The 23,476-nt window shown below is 38.7% G+C and overlaps 3 protein-coding genes and 1 pseudogene across 4 annotated transcripts; 2 read left to right on the forward strand and 2 right to left on the reverse strand.

Moving 5' to 3' along the window:
- Positions 1-746: 746 nt before the first annotated feature.
- Positions 747-4,645, forward strand: LOC132177612 (hydroxyproline O-galactosyltransferase GALT6). Its single transcript, XM_059590001.1, has 7 exons — positions 747-1,868; positions 2,303-2,535; positions 2,616-2,906; positions 3,010-3,138; positions 3,234-3,407; positions 3,923-4,030; positions 4,166-4,645. The coding sequence occupies exons 1-7, from the start codon at positions 1,034-1,036 to the stop codon at positions 4,373-4,375; spliced, it is 1,980 nt and encodes a 659-aa protein (XP_059445984.1). The 5' UTR covers positions 747-1,033; the 3' UTR covers positions 4,376-4,645.
- Positions 4,646-4,992: 347 nt separating this feature from the next.
- Positions 4,993-6,433, reverse strand: LOC132179804 (Putative membrane lipoprotein). The gene is made up of 2 exons (XM_059592582.2): positions 5,416-6,433; positions 4,993-5,324 (listed from the first exon to the last, which is right to left on the reverse strand). The coding sequence occupies exons 1-2, from the start codon at positions 6,296-6,298 to the stop codon at positions 5,272-5,274; spliced, it is 936 nt and encodes a 311-aa protein (XP_059448565.2). The 5' UTR covers positions 6,299-6,433; the 3' UTR covers positions 4,993-5,271.
- Positions 6,434-11,430: 4,997 nt separating this feature from the next.
- On the forward strand, positions 11,431-17,422 carry LOC132177745 (Pentatricopeptide repeat (PPR-like) superfamily protein). Of its 2 annotated transcripts, XM_059590188.2 has the most exons (4): positions 11,431-11,564; positions 12,685-15,167; positions 16,368-16,558; positions 16,682-17,422. In XM_059590188.2, exon 2 carries the CDS (start codon positions 12,798-12,800, stop codon positions 15,045-15,047), a length of 2,250 nt encoding a protein of 749 aa, XP_059446171.2. In that variant the 5' UTR covers positions 11,431-11,564; positions 12,685-12,797; the 3' UTR covers positions 15,048-15,167; positions 16,368-16,558; positions 16,682-17,422. The 2 variants fall into 2 exon arrangements, with proteins under 2 accessions (XP_059446171.2, XP_059446170.2); XM_059590187.2 differs by lacking the exon at positions 16,368-16,558.
- Positions 17,423-18,322: 900 nt separating this feature from the next.
- LOC132178443 (HIPL1 protein-like) lies at positions 18,323-21,826 on the reverse strand (annotated as a pseudogene).
- Positions 21,827-23,476: the final 1,650 nt, after the last annotated feature.

Consider the following 23,476-nt stretch of genomic DNA (forward strand, 5'->3'; position numbering starts at 1 on the left):
AAAATAAAAACATTGTATCTAGCCTCTTTGGATAACAAGGATTTTGTGGTGCGTAGAGAATTATGTTTATTAAACGGGTTATATTAATAAAATGAGTCGTATTAGAATTAAAGATTTTAATACGATTAATTGAATGAATCATATACTCATATAACTTGACAAGACATAAATTCCATCAATGAATTTGAATTGCCATTTCTACAAGTGGTGCACAACAATAATTAAATTTGAAAAAAAAAAAAAAAATCTAGAGAAAAAGACATGCAACGACTAAATACACCACCGGCCACCAACCTGGTCCTCTTCAGGTCCCCACGTCTTCAAAATCATGTCCCCCCACCAGTCTCTTCCCTTCTTAATTCTTAAAACTCAAACTCTCAACCAACTAATCTGTGTTATAAAGTGTTTTCATTTAATATTAATTTAACACCCCCAACTAAATTCCTTAATATAAAACAAATCCGAACATATATCTTGAGAGAGAGAGAGAGAGAATTAAAAGTAGACGTGCCAGAGAATGAGGTCCACGACCACTTGTCCCTTATGATTCTATCCCTTTAATAAAATTCAAAATTTCCCGACAACTATAAAATAATCAACTACTGTAATAAAAAATACTATAGCAAAGATTGCGCGACACTGACTTAAGTGTAAACTGTAAAGTGTCTGAAACGCTGCCGTTGCATTATATTATGTTGCCTTGGCTGAACTAATAAGCAGAGCAATAGCAATCGTTTGTGATTTCGTTTCCTTTTAAGGAAGCGAATATTCAAAATTTGCTGCATTTCCCTAAAGAAACTCCCTTTCCCCTCCTTTATTTGGTAACTTTTTTGATAGTGTTTGTGTTTATACGTGAATCTGAGCTCCTTCGAGCTGAACCTCTTTTCTAAATCCCCTCAAATCTAGGGTTAGGGATTGATACAGAAAAAGGTTGCATTATTTGAAAAGGACCATTACCCATTGTTGTTCTGCTCAAACCCATTCTCATTGTCCTGAAAACAAGCGGGGGACATTTTGGGGTTCTTGGGGGACAATGAAGCGGCCAAAGCTTGAAACTTTCGCGCCGCCGAGTCGGCTCAGGTTGGTTCAACTTCTGATTGGCGTGGTGTTTCTTTACATGCTCTTCATGAGCTTCGAGATCCCCCTGGTGTTCCGGGCCGGAGCCGGTCCGGGTCCGGACGACGGGGCGTTCGAGTTTCTCGGCGAATCGTTTCCGAGGGTCCTGGCGCTAGAGAGAGGAGAGGAACCGGCCGATGAAGACCCGCCGGCGTACCAGACACCGGAACGGCGAATGCGCGAGCTCAGTAAAGTTTCGGGCTTGGTCTTCAACGAGAGTCTGTTTGATGGAAATGCCGGTAAGGACGAGTTCTCGCAGCTTCACAAGGCGGCAAAGCACGCCTGGGTGGTGGGAAAGAAGCTCTGGGAAGAGCTAGAGTCCAGGAAGATCGAACTGAATCAGAAAACCAAGCCGGAGAACGTGTCCGAGCGGTGCCCGCATTCGATTTCGCTATCCGGGTCGGAATTCCGGGACCGGAGGAACCGGCTGCTGGTGATCCCGTGCGGGCTGACGCTGGGGTCTCACATTACGGTGGTGGGGACGCCCCGGTGGGCTCACTCGGAATACGATCCGAAGATATCGGTGTTGAGGGAAGGCGACGAGTCGGTGATGGTGTCGCAGTTCATGATTGAGTTGCAGGGGCTGAAGACGGTGGATGGGGAGGACCCACCTAAGATTCTGCATTTCAACCCTAGGTTGAAAGGGGATTGGAGTGGGAAGCCCGTAATCGAGCAGAACACGTGTTATAGGATGCAGTGGAGCTCAGCGATGAGATGCGAGGGGTGGAAGTCTAGGGCCGATGAAGAAACTGGTAGGTAGAGATTTGATTTCAACGGGTTTTTTTGCTGATTTTTAACTTGAGAAAATGCGTGGGGCCTTGTTTTTTTTGTTCTGTGTTTGTGTTTTATTGCTACTAGAATGAGTGCATGGATATATAACTGCACGGTAGGTTGGTAGATGCCGAATGCTTAGCATTATGGTATCAAATAGTTGTTTATGTGTTTCTATTTTGCTGTAGGCTTGTAGCCAGTACCTGAACGTAGAAACTTAATTCTTTTTGAGTTGCCTTCCTACCCTACGGTGTGTGATTTTGTTTAGTAACAATTGGTTTCTTCTCTTGGTCATAGGCTTTGGGTGATTTTCAAACAGCATCTTTATATAGTTCGTAGTTCACTTGTGTTTAATTAAACCTGTCTTTTGAAAGGGGCGTTGTTTACCTTTGCTGATTCTCTGGATTTTATGAAGTTGATGGGCAGGTGAAATGTGAGAAGTGGATTCGGGATGATGACAATCGCTCGGAAGAATGGAAATCAACATGGTGGTTGAAGAGGCTGATAGGGCGGACAAAGACGGTGTCTATAGACTGGCCATACCCTTTTGCAGAAGGAAAATTATTTGTTCTTACTGTGAGTGCTGGCTTGGAAGGTTACCATATCAATGTAGATGGGAGGCATGTTACTTCTTTTCCTTATCGCACTGTGAGTACCCTTGTGATATGTCCTCCCTTGTATTGTTATGAGTGCAGGACATCTTAAAAAATTTATTATAATGTTCACAGGGATTTGTTCTTGAGGATGCCACTGGACTTTCCGTCAATGGGGATATTGATGTGGAATCTGTATTTGGTGCTTCCTTACCCACATCACACCCAAGTTTCAGACCTCAGATGTACCTTGAGATGGTTACTAAATGGAAAGCGCCGCCTCTTCCATACGGGCACGTGGAGCTTTTCATTGGCATCCTCTCTGCTGGCAATCATTTTGCTGAGCGAATGGCTGTTAGAAAGTCCTGGATGCAGCATAAGTTAATTAAATCCTCACATGTTGTGGCGCGGTTTTTTGTAGCCCTGGTAAGTGAAGATGCCAGAGATGTGTTCTTTAGCGAGAAGCCATTTATGCATAATCTTCATGTTTGATATTTATATTACAGCTTTTAAACTTATATTTTGACAGCATGGAAGAAATGAAGTAAATCTGGAGCTAAAGAAAGAAGCAGAGTATTTTGGTGATATAGTTATAGTTCCTTACTTGGATAATTATGATCTTGTTGTGGTGAAGACTGTAGCAATCTGCGAATATGGGGTGAGTCTTGGGAAAGAGCCAAAGTAGGCCGTTCTTTTTCTTTTTTAATTTCTTGCTAGACATTATATGTTGTCTTTGTATGTGGCTCTTCACAGGTTCGCACAGTTGCTGCCAAGTATATCATGAAGTGTGATGATGACACATTTGTTAGGGTGGATGCTGTGATCAAGGAGGCAAGAAAAGTTGACGAAGACAGAAGCCTTTATATTGGAAATATTAACTATCACCACAAGCCCCTTCGTCATGGAAAATGGGCAGTGACATATGAGGTATGAATTCACCTACCTGGCTTCTCTAATCCTTAGAAGGATTGTTGGCTCTTTTTCCTTTGGTTGCTTGATCTACCATTTTAATAGTCTTTGTATGACTTTAAATAAGCACTGGTTATAGGTTTTTATTCGTATTTTCCTTTTTAACACGTAGTAGTTAGGATTTGTGATCAGTTAATATAATGAAGGTGGTGTATGCCACTTCTAATTATGTTTGATTTCAATTTTCATTTGTTTTACCACACAGTTGGATGACAACATTCTGTACTGGAATAATATAGTTCTCTTCTAGATATTCAAAGTCCTTTAATAGTTTTGGCACCCCACATCAAATTTTTTGGTTCCGCCCCTGTTTGTATGGTTATCTCCCTGGCATGTGTTATTTTTACCTGATTGGCATTGCATTGGAATTTCTAGGTAATAGCTGAACTTGTGCTTATCTACTTGTGGATATTCTGTCACCCTGAAGTACTGCATACCTCACACCGTTATGTCCTTTTTTCTTTTGGGTCCAGGAATGGCCAGAGGAAGATTATCCGCCCTATGCAAATGGTCCGGGTTACATAGTATCATCTGACATAGCACAGTTTATCATATCCGAGTTTGAAAAGCACAAATTAAGAGTATGTTGCTTTGTTCTGCTCTCCAATCTCTTCTCTCTCTCTATATATATATATGTGTGTGTGTGTGTGCGCGATGTGTGTGTGTGGCGGCAGCTATTGATGAATATTGATTAGATGGATGTCCACATGGTGCAGTTGTTCAAGATGGAAGATGTGAGTATGGGAATGTGGGTGGAGCAGTTCAACAGTTCAAGAACAGTACAGTATCGGCACAACTTGAAGTTCTGCCAGTTTGGGTGCATCGAAGATTATTACACTGCACATTACCAATCTCCAAGACAAATGATATGCATGTGGAGCAAATTGCAATATCAAGGAAAACCCCAGTGCTGCAACATGAGATGACATCAATGAAACAATTTGAAAGATACTTTTAGCCATACAAATTTTGCAGTTATAGTATACCCCTGTAAATACTCAAGTCAGGGCTAGGCTAGATATAAATTATAATGGGGATATTCATTCTAAATTCATTAGCTATTTCATCTTTGTTCCCCATTTTCATCCTTTTGATTACTGGACAATTCCAGAGGAGTGAGGTTGCTATTTATACTCAGAAACATGTATAAAACCAGAGAAGCACAATGAAATGAATATTTCTGCTTTAAACTCTCACTCACTCTCTCTCTTTCTCTCTCTAACAATTTGTGTGTGTTCTATTTTTATCTTTTTTTTCTTGAATGTAAATGTAAAAAGATGCAAGGGAAGTGCGTAGCCTGTTGGCCTGCCGCCAAAGATGCTAATGGTTTTAGAACAAGACTGAAGGTATAAAGTTCTCTCTGTCGCTTTTGGTATAAAGAAAAAACCATTATCAAGAAAGCGATTCTCTCTTAGTGGACCCACTGCTAAGAAGAAGGAACCTTATTCCTTAATCTTATTTCTTTATGAATCCCTCTGGGCCTAAAGCTCTACTTTACAAGCTGTACCACACATCACACATGTATTTCAGCTGATGCCCCACATTTAAACTTGCTGAGTGCCTTAAACAGTGATGATTATATGATAGAATGGAATTGATTAATTTATCCGATTCTAATTCTTTTCCAAATGCACTAAAGATGTTACGTACTTGAAACATTTTATATACACACATCAGATGAAACTACTGTCCACTGGAATGTGCACACTTGTCTGCCACCCGAAGATGCCCGGTTTCATTGGCTTTTTTTCTTAGCCTCGGAGAAATCTCAGCATTACAATTTTATTCTTGATTTGGAGGATCCCATTGTCCCAAGCATAAGCTACAACAAAACCCAAACTAATGACCATGCCAAAAAATAGATCAACCCGGCCCCTGCAACAAGATGAAAATAACTTGAACTTTAAGCATCAAACTAAAAAGGAAAAGAAGAAGAAAAAGAAAAAAACAATGGGATATATAATACCATTAATCTTCCATGGAAGAAGAAGCCTCAAGCCATTGTTATAGGCTGCCGTGAAGAAACAATCCGTTGACATGTTGAGCCCATTAGGACAGTTACAGATAAAAGAGTTGTATGCTCCAGTGTAGCCACAAACTCCATAACTTCTCTCGCACTGAGAACACGAGATTGGGTAATCATTATTCACGCTGAACTTATATTTGAGTGCAATCCCGTAGTTCCAGTTCTCGGGGTTAGCTTCCTGGCCGTTGAAGCTGTAAAATCCAGTATATGAAGTGCACTGCAGCTTCTTCAAATCCATTTCAAACGACGGCCCAAGATCCATCGGAGCGTAAATGCAGCACGTTGAGATTGGGAGGTTGATGGTGCTAATAGGCCTGCAAGAATACAAATAACTGCAAATGGGTGTCCCCTCGTTAGCGCAAAGCAGGGCTTTGGAGCCGTTTCCGTCGGTATTTAGGCCATTGGATGTGTATATGGGGGAGGAGGCGGTGGAACAATCTAATAAAGCAAAAATGGTGTCGTCGTGAAAAGTGAAGGGGGCATTCCAGTCTAGGCCGAAGCCTTTGCTTGGCTGTGTGCAGGAGCAGGTTGACATGGAAGGATCTGAGATGTAGATGACTTGGTTTGTGTAGTCTATGGTGCTCACAGGGTAGGAGCCGGTGTGAGTGGTTAAGGTGAGCCTTTGTTGGTTGCAAGAGACGTATTGTTGGAAGCGTGGGTCACCGCAGCCAGGATCACTGCCAAATGGAAATTTGAGGATTTGTTTGCCGCATGTTCTTTGGCAGGTCTGGGCTGAAATTAAGGAGGGGATGATGAGCAAGAAGAAGACGAAGAGAGAAAGGAAGGAGAGAAGTGTCATGGAAGGATATTGAGTGATGTTCATAATTCTTACGACTATGGAAAGAGAAGTGAGATTTGAGAAGATTTTGTGGAAGCAGCTAGCTATTAAGTTGCCTGCTGGGGGAGTGAAATAGAGAGGAAGCTAGCTAGGTGCATGATTTGCTCTTCCTTTACGGGGATTGGCTATCTTACTTTCGGTGTTGGGTTGGCTATTTGCTTTCCCCTATTATTAGATGCCTTGTTTTCACCAATCTCTCTCTCTCTCTCTCTCTCTCATATGACTTCCTCTTATTGGCTATCTTTATTTTTATTTTTTTCTATTATATTTAATAATGGGACAAGAGTTACAAATGAACAATCAAACAAAGCGGGGTGGGTTCTCCAACAACAAGACCCAAACAAAATAGGCAATACAGAAAAAAATACAAATACAAACAGTAACAGTAACAATAGCCAATAGTTCTAAAAAGGTTCCGGGTGAAGCGGTATACAAGTGCAAATAGATTCGGTTAGGAGCCCCTGTGACAGGGTTTCTAGTAATTTGGCGATTAAATTGTTAGAATTTAAGACTCATACACACATAAAGTTTAGACTCCAACTACTTATTCGAATAAGTAAGTCTCTAGGCTTTCTTGTGTGTTCAAATTACTAGCAATTTAAGCAACAAACTTACGTGACAAACTAGTGTATATGTTCATTGAAAATCAATAGTTAAGCTCCTATAAAATTCCCCTACCTACCTCGCCACCCCCAAAAACAAGGGTAACCTCAGGTTTCTATTTATATTGGAAGGACCATTTGAAAGCTTTTAGATGAGTGACCACTCACTTAAGCCTTTCAAAAGAAGGCAAAAGGGAAACAGGAATAGAAAGAAAAGGGTTGAATAATGCAATCATGGTTTATATCTTAATCATTCATTTTGTCCGCATTATTATCTTATCCAATTATATCCTAGAGCAGAAAATTTTCTTTTCAAATCTAATTTTTTTTGCTGATGTGATTAGATCTAGAAGACATCGGATTCATCAAAAGTAAAATAATAATAATAAGCATGAGAAACAAGAAGGGTCTTAATTGAAGTCAATATATAAGAAAGTGAAAGTACAAATTCTTGTTTCCAAGATTCAGAACCTCTCTCACTTACCCAGATAAATAAAATAATATAAATAAATAAAGTTTTGGAAGTCATGGTCAACTAGCTGAACCTGAAGCTCAGATCTGCTTTCAATATTTTATGCATGCCATGTATGTTTTGATTGGGATACTCATCAAGCTTGCTAACTTAGGAAAATGCTTCCACAGAACCAAGGAAATCTTTCATCTTTCTACATGTTTAGAAGCTTTGTGAATGATGCAACTGATCCATGATTTAATGGGGAAGATTAGCTCCGATTTGTTGGTTTTAGCAACCTTTCTTTTAGAGTTTGTTAGTAAGGAGGGCGTGAATTTAAGGAGGATTCTTGCAATTTCAAAGATTCAAGCTGTTCATTTAAAATTAATGGTCAATCTCGCCACAAAAGCTTCAAAATAGTACAAATAACTCAAGGGATTACTAGACCACCCTTCACATAGCCACCCACCATTAGCCATCGGGGTGGTTGCAAACACACCACTATGAACCATCAAGGATGGTCTTTATCTAATTCTAGTTCTAGTCATGTAATCTAAGCTATAGCCTGTTTGGATGTGTGTTTGATAGGCTTAAAAGTGCGTTTAACACTTAAAAGTCCGTTGAAATAAAAAAGTACCCGTTTAATAAAAAAATTAAAAGTACTTTTAAAGATTTCAAAAGCCTAAAAATAAGCAATATCAACATATTTCACAAATACAAACAAGGACTCTGTTTTAATTTATTTGACAAAGAAAACGCAAACAAACTCTTTGTTGCAATGCAAGCAACAAGTAATGAACCCCATGTCCACCACATGCAAAATTCACATGACCCGGCCCTTCCATGTTTCCCAACAATCCCACTTGCTCATCTTCAGATTTTGGAAGATGCAAACAGAAGAAACATACACTTAGAATAAGTGTGATAGAGAGAGAAGAATATAGATCTTATACATTAAAGTGAACTTGTGCAATTTCAGAGCAAGAAAATAATTAAACCCACATCACAAAACCTTAAAGGATGCATATATTTTTTTTTAGGGGTGTTCAATCGGTTATAACCGTTGGTTATTGGCTATAACTGGTAGCCACAACCGACTTGGTCGGTTATTGGTTTTTAATAACCGCAATTATCTAGGCGGTTATCGGTTATTTTATAACCGACGGCTATTAGTTATTCAATCTAATAACCGACCAGTTATAACCCTTTTTTTTTATTTGGACTTTTAAAGTATTTTGGGCCTTTAATTGATTATTTTTGGGCTTATTTTAATCATTTTGGGCCAAAATGTTTCCAAAAAGATGAAAAACAAGAGAATGAGGGCATTGTGAAATGAGAGAATGAGGGATTGAGAGGCAGGGAGGGACTGGGAGAATAAGAAACCCTATCCCTATGGGTTTCATCTTATTCTCCCTCCAAATTAACACCATTATGGTGTTTTGGATGTTTTATTTACTAGTTTATTAATATAAATATTTATATTATTGTTATTTTATAATAATAATAAAATAATAACTGATTACCAAATTGGTTAACGGTTATCGGTTTGCGGTTATAATCGGTTGGCAACCGATTGAACACCCTATTTTTTTCATCAATTTTGAAACTTTTCCCTAACCTAATGTAGCTTCGACCACAAACAAATTACAATCTTCTTCCTTGTCGATGTTGGTACTCGTAAAAATTCCTGTCTTGGTATTAAATTCATAGGAATCAAAAGTCCAATAATCTTCCAAGTATGCCCCACCTTCACCGGGATAAAGGAGAGGTTGAGGAGCTTCGGGAAGAGTGGAGACCTCTCCGGTGTCGGGACAAAGGATGTGTAGCTGACCGTGGACGGAAAATTAGATCAAGCCGTTGCAGAATCGGAACTCGCCGTGCCAATTTTTAAAAGGGATTGGGGAGAGCGTAGTGGCAGGGCCAAGGGTGCCACCCTTTTTGATATTTGCGGAGTAAAAGTATTGCAACTGCCGTTCATGAACTCCGGCGGAAACGAACACGACTCGGCCCGTGGCCGTGGGAGATTGAGTAGTGAAGTGACGATGGGTAAAGGAACGGTGGCGTATTGAAGTGTTGAAGGATTGGGAAACCCTTCGCAGGCCAAACAAGAGAGACATGTACGGCAAGTCTGTGTCTTTAAGCGGCGCCGGCGGGAACAAGAGACGGGGTTGTGTTATTCTTCTTCTATTTTTTGAAGACAGTGTTGTGGCGGCGAAAATCGTAGAGCGAGACAAAAAGGTTGCTGTGATTTTTGGTGCGGGTGTAAAATAAGAAAATCACAGCAACCTTTTTAGTAGATAAAATAAGAAAAACAAATTATGAGTAGCTAATAAAATAGTGAGCTTGGTGATGGGTAAAAATGGGCATATTGCTTTTGTATTTTGGCTAGGTGCCATAAAAAAACACTATAAATGATATCTTCTAATTTTTTCAACCGTCTAAATTTAGGGTGCGTTTGAAATTTAGATTTCATAAACAAAAAGTGCGACTTTAAATCAAATTGTAAAAAAATAAATTGTTTGGGATTGAGTTTTTTAAATTACGATTTGATTACACATAATTTTAAAGACTAAAATGTGATTTTAAAGGTCAAATCGTGATATTGCCAAACGCTTAACTGAGATGATACCTTCGTCTACGTCAGGACCAATAACAAATTGACATGTATTCATATAATTAATTAATTTTTTAAAAAAAATTAAAAATTAAAAATTATATTTTAAAAAAAATTAAAAATTAAAAATTGGAGGTGGCCTTGGCCATTTTGGCTTGGACTATCTAGTCGGTTTGCGGGTAGCAAGTGGCCAAAACCACCCCAAACCCCCCCGAGCCACCCTCATATGGCTAAGGGGGTGACTCGGCCACTCCCAAATGGCCGGGTTGGGGGTGGCTTGCCATCCCCACGGCCTATGGAGGTGGTTCGGCCATCCCCAAGGGCCCCAATGGGGTGGCCAAAACCAACCCTAAAAGGGCGGTTGAACCACCCCCATATGGCCACCCCCAAACCGGCTAAATGGGGGTGGCTAGTCCACCCCCATGGCTAAGGAGCCACCCCCAAACTTTAAAATAATAATAATAATAATAATAATAATAATAATTAAATATAATTTTTTAAATATTTTTAATTAAAAAAATTAGTATTTTTTAATTAATTATATGAACACATGGCAATTTGTTATTAGTGCTAACATGATGTTTTATCAAATTTTGGACGAAATTTAGACGGAAGTACTATATCTATCTTTAGGCAAATTAGAGATATCTCATATAATAAAAAGTAAACTTTAAATGATAAAAAATAAATAAATTAAACCACAAGGGAATAAGATATTTAACCCTTTATATTATACCTATCCTATGATACCGATATACCAATTATAATTAACTCTTAGGTTAATATTTGTTTTAAAAAAATAAAGGTAATATTTGTTTTAAAAAAATAAATAAAGAGTTAATTGGGAGTATCATATTTGCGTTGTTGTGATTAATTATGGAATATAAACGTGCTATATAGCATTTGTCTTAAGTAATGGTCGGAGACTAAAACTATAGTTTCCCCACTACTCTTTTTTTAAAATTTTATTATTATTATTATTTTATTTTTTAATTTGTAAATATTAATAAAATAAAAGAAATGATAAAAATTATTCTTTTAACCATTTTTCAACTATCTTTGTATAGTGAATGAATAAATTTGCCTGTAAATTTTTGTGGGATTCGAATAATTCCACAAATCTAAGGGTAAATTTATTAGATTTGCAAAAGGAAATAGTGAAAAAATGGTTGATAGAATGGCTAATAAAATAAATAAATTGTGGTTAGGGCGTGGGTTTAAATCTCCGCAATGGAGAATCCCCATATATGCTTGATTAGTATTAGCCGCCTTGGATTCCCATTGATGTCCTGGTGGGACTGATCGGTGGCCCTTCTTGTGCAACTCCCAACAAATAAGTGTTACTATAATCACGTCCAGATAAGATAGCCACAATTAGTTTATCCGGGGTCTACCCTTTTGAATAGATAAAAATAAATAAATAATAGATCTGCTTATTCACAATCACAACCGAACAGCCACTGCTAATTCAAATGCATATCCCATTCCCACTTCCATGTCATCCTCCTGAAGCAGAAGCAAATACTGTATATCTCGAAGCTCTTGTGCTTGAGCTTGAGCTTTCCGCCACTTCTCGGTTTCAAGGTACGATCGCTTTGGTGCGCCTTTCTAGTCAGTGGGTTTCCCTTGTCTTCTTCATTCTACACTGGGTTTCGCTTTCTCTAAATTATTTGCATCAGTTTCTACGTTAAGAAACAAGTTCAATGGGCGATATAACCTTGGGGTTCCTGTCTGGTAAGACTGTGGGATGCTGGGTTGTTACAGTATAGTTGTTTGAGATTGCCTAAGCGATGTTTGATAGAATGCCTGAGAACCATACTTTCATGGAGCTCAGTGACAGGTTACAAATGGGCTCAATTTGTTTTTTTGAGTATTGGTACTAATAGTTTCAATACACCATTCTATAAAGTATTATTTTGCTTTTGGAATCCTGTAACCTCATTACAAAAGCTGGTTAAGATTACATGCCTGAAAAAAGAAGTCCAATCAAATCCATAACTTTAAGGTTGGAATTTTCATATTATGCGAAATTTTAAGCTTCGGGCCTAAATCCTAGTACGTTGGGACTAATAATGTGTTGTTCTTTGTTAGGTCGATAGTCTATACCCTTAGTTTTGTATATGTTAGGAATTACAGTACTACCTCTGAGGTTTTGCTAAGATTTTTCGCAGGTTTGTGGTTGGATAACTGATCACCTTTTAATGTCTAAAAGTTTGTGCTCCGAGGCCTCTCGAGCTTTCAGAACAGATTGTTATATATTGTTAAAAAAACACCTTGCGACAGTTTACTTAAAAAAACACCTTGCGACAGTTTACTCTGTTACCTTCGCGCAGACAGTGCAATGAACACTTAAATTTTTTTTATTATTTTTCGTTCTTTTGGACAGAAACAACCATATGCATGACCATTTTGTTGTGTGTTGATATCACCTTTGTTCCCTCTTTGCAAATTTCAATATTTCTTGCCATTTATTTTTGCCCAAGTAATAAGCACACTACCATCTGTATGTAATTGAATTAATATTTGAAATGCTCATTAATTTTGCAGTCAATAAAGTTGCTAGTTACATCTAAACATGTTATAATTATGATGAACGGGAAAATAAAATCGATTTGGGGATAGGGTGACTAACATGCCGTATTTCTGCTGTATCATATATATGCACTGTCCAGATTTTAGTATCAAGTAATTGTTACTCATGCAGGTGATGTACTGATGAGGAGGCCTCTTTGGTGTGGTTCTTCTACACGGAGGAGAGCCACTGCAGTATCGACAAGAGATCCTCAAAGCTTGTGTTGATGGGTTTCTCAGACAGACATGAAAAGGTGCCCGATCTACTTGTCAGACCATTGTTTTGGATTCATCTCTCATCAGTCACTCTTGGGGTTTGCTTCAAATTATTTGCCTCTCTTCTGTTTTAGAAGTTTGAGCCAAGGATACTCCACCTTAGGCTCAGCTGATACTAGACCTTTTCCTGATTACTCCCCCAAAAAACCTACCATCAAAGACTCGGAATTTGTCCATCAGATCTCGAATGCAATAAAATTACGCCGCTCTGAGCCTTTCCGCCGCATTCTAAAGCCTTTTGAATCCAAGTTCAGGCATGACCACCTAATTTGGGTTCTCAAGAACATTAAGAACAACTATAAAATGGTTTTGGATTTTTTTGAATGGGCGTGCCTACGGAGAGACCCAACACTAGAAGCCCGTTGTGCCGTTGTTCAGATTGCTGTCGCATCAAAGGATCTAAAAATGGCTCATGTGCTTATTTGTGATTTTTGGGCAAAACCCAATTTGGATATTGGTCTTGCATACTCTCACTTTGTTGAAAGTTTGATATACACGTATAAGGACTGGGGTTCAAATCCATATGTATTTGATATTTTCTTTCAAGTCCTTGTTGAAGCTGGGATGTTTAATGAAGCGGGGAAACTCTTTGACAAATTGTTGAAGTATGGGGTAGTAATCTCTGTTGCTTCTTGTAATTTATTTCTTACTCGTCTATCAAATTCTGATGAGACTGAGATAGCAATAAAGGTTTTTAATGAATATCCTGCAGTGGGTGTTTGCTGGAATACTGCATCATATAATATCATAATTCATTCTCTTTGTCGATTAGGGAAAATAAAAGAAGCCCACAATTTACTCATGCAAATGGAGTTGAGGGGCTGTATGCCTGATGTAGTTAGTTATAGTACTATAATAAGCGGTTATTGTCAGGTCGGGGAGCTACAAAAGGTGTTGAAACTGATAGAAGAAATGCAAACAAAGGGAGTGAAGCCAAACCCTTATACCTACAACAGCATAATACTTCTTTTGTGTAAGACTGGTAGAGTAGTTGAAGCAGAGAAGGTATTCAGGGAGATGATGAACCAGGGAAATTTTCCAGATAATGTGGTCTATACAACTCTTTTCAGTGGTTTCTGTAAGTTGGGAAATGTTCCAGCTGCATATAGGCTGTTTGATGAAATGCGGGCTAGGAAAATTGTTCCTGATAATATAATGTATACTGCTATTATTCATGGGTTTTGTCAGAGTGGAAAAATGATGGAAGCAGTTAAGCTCTTTCTTGAAATGGCTAGTGAAGGGTTGGAACCAGATGAAGTTACTTACACAACACTTATTGATGGTTATTGCAAGTCAGGTGAGATGAAAGAGGCCTTTGCTCTTCACAATCAGATGGTTCAGAAAGGGCTTACCCCAAATGTTGTCACGTATACTGCACTTGCTGATGGCCTTTGTAAAAGAGGCGAGGTAGGCACTGCAAATGAACTTCTTCATGAGATGTGTGGAAAGGGCCTTCAACCGAATGTATGCACTTACAACTCAATTATTAATGGTCTTTGTAAAGCTGGAAATCTAATGCAAGCTGTAAATCTGATGAAAGAAATGGAGGTGGCTGGGTTGAATCCTGATACAATTACTTTTACCACCCTCATGGATGCTTATTGTAAGATGGGGGAGATGGCTACGGCACATGAGCTCTTGCGGGACATGCTGGATAGAGGTCTCCAACCTACAGTTGTGACATTCAATGTGCTCATGAATGGATTTTGTATGTCAGGAATGCTGGAAGATGGTGAGAGGCTACTAAAATGGATGTTGGAGAAGGGTATAATGCCAAATGCCACCACCTATAATTTTCTTTTGAAGCAGCACTGTATTAGAAATAACATGCGTGCCACAACAGAGATTTATAAGAGCATGGGTGCTCAAGGAGTAATGTCCGACAGCAACACCTATAACATTTTAATAAAAGGGCATTGCAAAGCAAGGAATATGAAAGAGGCATGGTTTTTGCACAGAGAGATGGTAGAGAAGGGATTTGATATCACGGCTAGTTCCTACAATGCCCTTATCAGAGGTTTTCATAAGAGGAAGAAATTTATGGAGGCTAGGGAACTTTTTGAAGAGATGAGAAAACATGGGTTGACTGCAGAGAGAGAAATATACAACATTTTTATTGATATGAACTTTGAAGAAGGGAACATGGAAATCACTCTTGAGCTTTGTGATGAAGCTATCGAGAAATGTCTAGTGGATAACAGTGAGAATGAACAGACCTAGCTGGATTTTGTTGGCGGTACTTTGATTTGATTATTGTGGATAAAAACTGTCAATTTTGGTTTGCGTCAACTTGTGAGGTGGCATCCTATGACATGCTAACCTAATCTACCCAGAATCATGGTAATTTTTATATTTGTGCTTCTTCAATAGATTTCATTTTCTTTAGATCTATAGCACATATACTGCACAAGTAGTCAATCCTTAGTAACTGTTTAAATGCTGTGGTGTCAGGCATTCATGAACATCATGACATTGATATTATTCCTATAATTTTATCATAGCAATTTTGGTATTGGAATTTGTTATTTCAAGTTGGGCTTTGGTGGAAAGATCCTATATTAGCCTGACTAGTTCCAAATGGCAACATGCGCACACAAAGCTTAGTAAACAACAATAATGCACATGTGTGTAGGTGCACTCGCCCGTTATTGGTAGTTTAAAATTTAGTGGGAACTTGGATCCCCACTTGACAGAAGAAAAGACAAATTCTAGGGTTTTTGAGTTCACAATGTTATTTTTTCTACAGGATTCCCCAGCCATTTAAACCATCGCCATTTGTTTGCTTTCATAGATGATATAAGTACAAATGCCGAAACAATAATAGTTTCATTTTTAAGTTCATCTTATTCATGCATCCATCTCTTTATTCAAACCAATTGAAGCATTTATAAATGCACAAAGGGCTTGGGCAACATCACTCAACATCTTATTCATGCATCCACCTTTTTATTCACCAATCTAATGTGGGATTTGAAACTTCCTTGATAATCCAAAGTATTACTATTTCCCCCGCTCAAATCTGTGACTTCATCGTTTGGGCTTGTGTTGCATTGTAGTACCCAACGTCATATGATGTTTCTAAGTAGGCTTTGATACTATTTGTAATGGCTCAAAGAAAGCATTTGCCATAACTGCACTATATCAATCATAGATACCATCAGAGTTCCTTAAAATCATTTATAAAGTTCAATTCTATCCGGTACATGACTAATTAAGGACTTAACATATGCTCAGAGTATCCTTACAATCCATTAACTCAATAAGGGATGTAAAACAATGCCTTCACAATCCAGGATCGTACAGGTGAGGGATGGGATCTCTAGTCTAAACACTTTCTAAACATTGATTCAATGATTACACGGAGTACTTCCAATATTTACCTATAGTTTTGTACCGGACTTGACATTGATGTCAATCTTAATATTTTCATTTGTCGTTTTTTTAATCCAACTTGAATAATTTGCACCACCAAAGCATGGTGTTTCACTGATGTTTGATGCATTAAAATTACATGATCTTTCAATATGTGGTTGTTTACAGGGTTACCATCCCTACTACTACCCAGGTGATCAACACATTTATGACACCCAAGCTATAAATTTGGTTTGGGAGTAGATTGGCTGAGCAATTGTGGAATATAGTTATTATAAAAACAGATAAGCTATCTCACTGTGGTGTTCCCAATGATGATTTCCTTGTATTGAATTTCACCACATTAAAGAGTAATAAAGGTAGCCAATTTACAACCCCACTCCAACTTAGTCTCCTGTTTGAATGTGGCTTTCTTTTTCATTTTTAAACTGTTGTTTAGTGTCGTTCTTTCTCCTGTTCTTATCACACTTGAATGGATGCAGGAATTTTGGTGAAGTTGTAGGAGTTGGTGTTACTAGATAAAGCCGCTGCGAAGGCATTTAGCAAAGAAGAGAAGTTGAAGCTGGTTTTAGGCGTCACCCGTTTAAATGAAAAATATGGACAATTCAAGGGCAAATTATAGAGCAAAAGCAGATGAGTTGGACTAGAAATGTCAATTTGACCATAAACCAGTGTCTTTTACGTCACTTATGTGACCCTCATTTCTGATCTTCTGACTTGTACATTTGCAATGATGGAGAGTACCTTAAAATTTTATGGTAGTTGCAAAAGATGGTTCATCGACTGGAGCTCCTTCTCAACTGAAGATACTCCACTTATTACAGTATGACCATTAACTTGGTCTCACAATGAGCCATACCTTTGTTTGAATATCCAATACCTCTGTACAAAATCTGGCACTTCATTGCAAAGCATCTTGTCTTGTAGCCATCTTCTAATCCATTTTGTGTACCTCATCCAAAAAAATTTCTAGGTGGGGTGTTTAATTTTGTATTATTCTATGTGACACAAGCCCTAAATATTTTATTATGCTGACACGGTTTTTGCAAGGTCTAACAGTTTGTGTGCTAAATCTGTCTTCTTACTGATTTTGGTTATACTTTTTTGTGTATATTATATGATCCTTTTCCTATGATATCTCACCATGGTCTGTTTGTAGACTTGACATACCTCCGGAATTGGCAAGTTTAGGCCGCCTGCAATGGAGTAGCAGTCTAAAAGTTGTGAGTATTTGATCTTTTACTAAAGTTATACCGAGAGGATAGTAGTTAATGTGGTGTCCTCTGTCACAGTGGTTATGTATTTTTTATTTGTTTCAAAGTACGGATTATGTTTTTCTTATCATATGCAATGATCAAGTGCTGGGCATGGCCTTTGAATTTTTTCCTTGGACCATTATATAAAAACTTTGGATTGGAAAATACATCTAGGATAGCAAAAAGAGTGGACTCCTGTAGGATTGGGGAATTATAGAGGGCCTCTGTCTAACCTAGCATGAGAGTTTCATAAAGATGTTGATCGGGAAAGTTGCTTGGAGAAATCTTCCAGTAAAATCGACCCTGGGCTAGTTTATTCATATAGTTGGAGTAGATCTCTTATGCTCTCTATGTTTATTGGAGCCTAAAACACATGAGCATTTATTTCTTTCACTTTTGCGGAGTCTTATAAAGGGAACCCCCTTTGCCTATGGACTCCTCGAATTTCACCCTCTTTAACATTCATTCTTCTGAATCTCACACCTTTTTGCTTTTTGTAGCGATAGCTATGCATCTAATTCATCTGGCTTTTCCGAAATAAGGTCGTCCAAGGGCATTCTCCCATTGATTCTATCTAGTTGTCTACCCAAGTAAAAAAAACTTCACAGAGATCACCTGAATGCCTGGCAATTCATGACTAATGAAAGCATAAAACAAGAACCCTAGAAACTTTCTCCCTTGGATTTTATTAAATTAAATTAAATTTGGATTGTTTTTCTATTTGTGTTGCCATTGATTGAAACTTTAATGGAAATTTTCGTTATGCTTGGATAGAGAAAATCTCCTCAGGCAACCCTTTAGTAGGTGAAGTAAAGGCTGCCCTCGTGACTCGAAACAAAGCCTCAGAATTGGATAATCTTGACCCTTTTAAACCAATGGCACTTGTGGGAATGGAAGATTGATCCTATTGGCAGAGACACCCCTCGGTTGCTGGACAAGTTCTCCATATCTCCATCCATGCACTCTCAAATCGTTTTCAGATTACAACATTATGCCTAGAAAAGAGAGAGGAAGAAAGAGCACCCATTGCGAGTTAGTCAACTGGTTTCCACTCGAAGAAGGAGGAGTCGGTAAGATAACAGCAGTGACATTTTCCTTCGAGCAAGTGTAGTTGCAGCGACTTGGACGAACTACCCTGTACACACCACTGCTGGCTAAAATAAAAATATCTTTCCTGTTATCCTCCCCAAACGAATATACGAAACCCAAATCTGGTAGAGAATTTCCAGCTATGGTGCTGCAATGGATTGGAGAGTCAGGAGCACAGCTGAAAGGAATCCTAGTAGTAGTGAAATTTCCACTATCTTCAGGGCTTTCAGCAGCTGCCCAAAGAGCACTGCCATACAAATCTGCATACAGGTAACTGAACATATAATGACAGTTAAGATTGTTACTACCAAATGTTTTCTGCAAAATTTTACGTAGGAATCAGAAAGGGTGCTTTCTTACCTTCCAAACATGCACGGATCAATCAAGGAACGATAAAAATACCCGCCAGAGATTGCTGCAGACCCTTCCTTCTTGTTTACGTCTGAGTGATTGTAACCCAACACAGGAAAGATTGGATGGATAGAGTTAGCAGGAGTGATTCCTCCAGAAGACTGCTCAGGGTTGTAGAGAAAGGGGCCTTCATAAACACTCCACCCGTAGTTCCCACCCTTCGTGATTATATCTACCTCTTCATAATGATCCTTTAGGATTATGACAACATAAGAATCAAAGATATATGGCTAAGTGTATTTTTGTTGCTGTTATTAAAATCACAAAGGAAAAAGCAGGCGATAATTAGAAGTAATTTAGCCTATGAACCTGCCCAGTATCTGCACATATGAAGTACAGAGGTCTTTGTGAGTCAAAGCTACAGCGCCAAGGATTTCTTAATCCTAGAGCCCAGATTTCAGGCTGCAAGTCCTTCTCTTCAGAAGAAGGATTGTCTCGAGGAACAGAATAGTTTCCCCATAGATTGAGGTCACCTATCTCATCTGCTCCTGTAATTAGATGACAACAAGCCCAGATGAGAACAAATCATATCTTCATACATAAAAGGATAACTGCATCAGAACTCAGATACCCACTTGGTAAGTTATCAATGTCAAGCCTTAGAATCTTTCCAAGCAAGGATTTCTTGTTTTGGGTAAAATTAAAAGGGTCACCTCCTTTTCCTCCATCTCCCATCATAACATATAAATATCCATCTGCAGGTCCAAACAGAATCTGGCCGGCATGATTGAATGTGAATGGAAGGCCTAGTGTAAGAATCCTTCTCACTTCCAATGGGCTGGCACTGTCTCCCTGGGAATTTTTAAGGTTAGCTACTGTCATGTTTTTTATGCAATAACTGAAAATGTATAGATCTCTACCGAGGAAGGTTCTGATGAGGTCCCATTGGCAGTGAACTCTGCAATAACTTTATGATACCGGCATGGCTGAGCAGCATTAAAAGGACCAACCTTTGAAGGATCACAGTTTACATCTGTATTACAAGCACACCTTCCAGAGCATCGTGGTGTCTTGACCTTATCACAGTTGAAGGAAGCAAAGAAACGGCCGTTATTGGCGAAGTTGGGATGAAAAGCCATGCCCATCAACCCAAAGCTACTGTCAGAGAAGACTCGGTCGGTCAAATCTAAAAATGGACCGGACACATCAAGTTCCAAAGAACCTCCTGAACTTTGCTGATCAGGTATGGTGGCCAACCAAATTTTGCCTGATTTTTCAGAGAAGAAAGCCCGGTTAGACCCATCAGGGTGGGCAACCATGTTGAGATAAGACCCATTGCCAACTTTCTCGAGGCACATGCCCTTTGGCGGAAGCAGATCAGATTTATTTTTTTGAAGTGAAACTGGTTCACCATCGAAACATATTGAATATCCATAATCAGAACCACCAAATGTATCGCAGAAAACACTTTTTGACTGCCAGAGTTCGTTCAGCTTGGAAGAACTAGAATCCACTGGTACTCCACCTCCACCCTGTAATGAAGGGGCAAAAGGGGAACTCAATATAGATACATTTTGGCATGCATCCCAGACGGCTGAGCAATAGCTACTTGCTGCCTTGTTTGACAGCGATGAGTTCACCAACAGAGGGGTGCTGCAAAGAACAGGAACTGCTCGAGATCCCGATTCAACCTTAAATAGCTGAGCTGAGAATTGATCACACTTCTGCAAATAATAAAAGTCCAGAACGTCTTAACTTTCTGATTATTACAATCTTGTCATTCAAAACTGGATCCAATGTTATAGTATACTTACTATGATAGCTGAAATAGTAGAGAATTGTTACAAAATACTAAGTGTCTCACATGATAAAATCGTAATTTTAACTATATGTATTTAAGCTCTTGAATACTTTTTCTTTGTGAGGGAGTTTTTAAGGGTAAATTCTACTTGTGATTTGCATAATTTGGTATCAAAATCAGTATCAAGTCGAGTACGGGACCAGACACAGCTCACTGAGTATTGGGATCGAATGGGTTGCGATTTTGTAGCCAAGTGCCGAAGGGAGCGATCTATAAGTTAGATTAAAATATCTTGGTAGTATCTATGAGCACAATATTAAGTCATTGAATACTCATAGGTGAGTAGAGCCACGAAAAGAGCACTATCATCGGATCAATATTGATAGAATGGGTCGTCATAGATGTCGGCTATGGAACGTGGTAATATATTATAACTCTTAAGTGTCGCACATCAATTGGCGGAAATTAGCCAAAGCTTGGGTCTGGGGAAAGTGGTGCTTGAAGGGGATGCCATGGAGGTTGTCAAAGTCCTAAGGAATGAAGAGGTTTGGTTGGGGAGTTATGGGCATGTACTGCAGGAGGCAAAACAGAAGCTATGTCAATGCATGGAGTGGAAAGTGTCTCACGTGCACCGTCAGGGGAATAATGTAGCACATAGCCTAGCCAAATTGGCTGTGACTATCCAACAAGAGATTTTATGGACTGATAATTTCCCTTTATGCATCAGGGAGCTTGTAATCACTGAGCAAGGACATTCTTAAGTAATGGAATTTTCCTACTTCAAAAAAAAAAAAAAAAAAAATTGAGTGCAATCTTAATTATATATATATAAGTTTTTAGGCACTATTTTCTTTCTTTGAAGGGCAAATTCTACCCGAGGCTAACCATGTATATATAAGTTTTTGAATGCTATTAGCCCATTTTTAAGGCATAATTCTGGACAAATCCAAAAGCTTCTAGACGCCGACAACTAAAATAATAAGAAAAAGATTGTGTAAACGAATCGGTACTTATACTATTTGTGCGCACATCAATGTGTATCTACTCGGATTCCAAACAAAGGCAAGCATGCGGAACAATAGTATATAAAAAAAAATATATAGTAAACCTGGAGCATAATTTGCATCCATGGCAGCATGGAGACAACATATTTCAGGACATCAAGGAGCAGTAGTGAGCCCCGAAAACTTTCACCTCCATATAACAGGTTTGGCATTTTATAGCAGCATCAAGTTCAATGATTTTATCATATGTTAAACTAGGACAATGGGCTATAAGATGGCCTGTGCGCTTCATATAATGAGCAACCAAACATATGAAGCTTTAGCTACTGCACAGAGTATAACAGGGTTGACAAGGGTCTTACTGCACAGAGTATTGATTTCATGAGAGCAGCACAGCCAGGATCAGATATATTCATTGCATGAAATTGCTTCTGCAGCTTCAGGTCTTTGGATGAGTCACAGCACACACTTCCATTGTAATTAGGACAAAAGTCCAGAGGTGCCTTTGGAATGAGAGGTGCCCCTATACAAGTTTAAACCAAACAAAGGGAGCTCGATCAGCAAACACAAATTAGGTAACACAAACACAGATATCATATACACAAACTAGAAAGAGAGGAAGAGATATATACTTAAATCAGTGCATAAAGGAAGTGAAGATGAAGGGCAATGAAGTAGTAGGAAGTGATAAATCAAAACGAAGATAGTAACACAATCTTTCATCCTTCCAAGACAAAAATACAAGAAGAGAACCGAAAACAGCTAGCCCTTCTTTTCAACCTCCTAAAGATATGGGCAGATATGGTGAGGTTATCAGTGACTAACAATTTGACGTGGGATCAGAGAGGACAAGATGTGCAAACTTTATTAGTTATCATGCATTGTGATGGAAATGATACTCAAACAATGCAACAATTCAAAAGTTCAGTTGACTCGTTAGTGGATGTAGTGGTTGGGGCGCACATTACAGGACCATTTATAATATGAAAATAAACCAATTTATTACATGCTTTAATCGAGAATAAGTACTGTTACTCATAAGACTTTTGATATGATGAAAGGGAAAGATTGCTCAAATACAGTCGCAAATATAGCAAATGGACCCAACTGGTTAAGAAAAAATAAAGGAACACGGCTTTCAAGTGGGTTAAAAGAACAGGAAGTTGATCAAACGAAAGAAGAAGCGCAAATAAAAATAAGAAAGGCAACCAATAGCAGTAGTAGTGCATGGTGGCGGTTTCCGACAAGATATTACAGTTTTTCCATTTGGGTCCCTCGGAAACCTATTTCTTTTTTTTTTGAGATGTCCGCACAAGAAGGGGAGAGGGGATTTGAACTAGTGACCTCCGCTTCATTAGGCGTGGTCCCTAGCCGATTGAACTACCTCTTGGGAACTCGGAAACCTATTTCAAATAAGCTAATTTGGTCTCTTTTTGAGGAAATAGAGAATCCATTTCTAAATTGTTTGAGAAAAAGAAAACGTTTGCAGAAGACATTATGGACTTCCACAGAAATCCCTTCTCTTGGGTCATCAAACAGTTGATCAAGGGTCTTGAATGGAGGCAAGGCAACCCCAGTTGAGTAATCTTAGTGCTGTCCATGCTTGAATAGTTTTTGTCGATTATGAGTGATAGAGAATAGGTAAAGATCCGGTGCTTTTTGTGTAATTTACTTACTTGCAAGTTCCACTTTGATGCATCATTCTCTTATTACAAATTAAGCCAAAAAAAATTGACTCACGAGTAGTAGTACTTAGAAAAAGGCGCCTATGAATGG

The sequence above is a fragment of the Corylus avellana genome, chromosome 4, assembly GCF_965113065.1.
Source record: "Corylus avellana chromosome 4, dhCorAvel1.hap1.2, whole genome shotgun sequence".
NCBI classification, from domain to species: domain Eukaryota; kingdom Viridiplantae; phylum Streptophyta; class Magnoliopsida; order Fagales; family Betulaceae; genus Corylus; species Corylus avellana.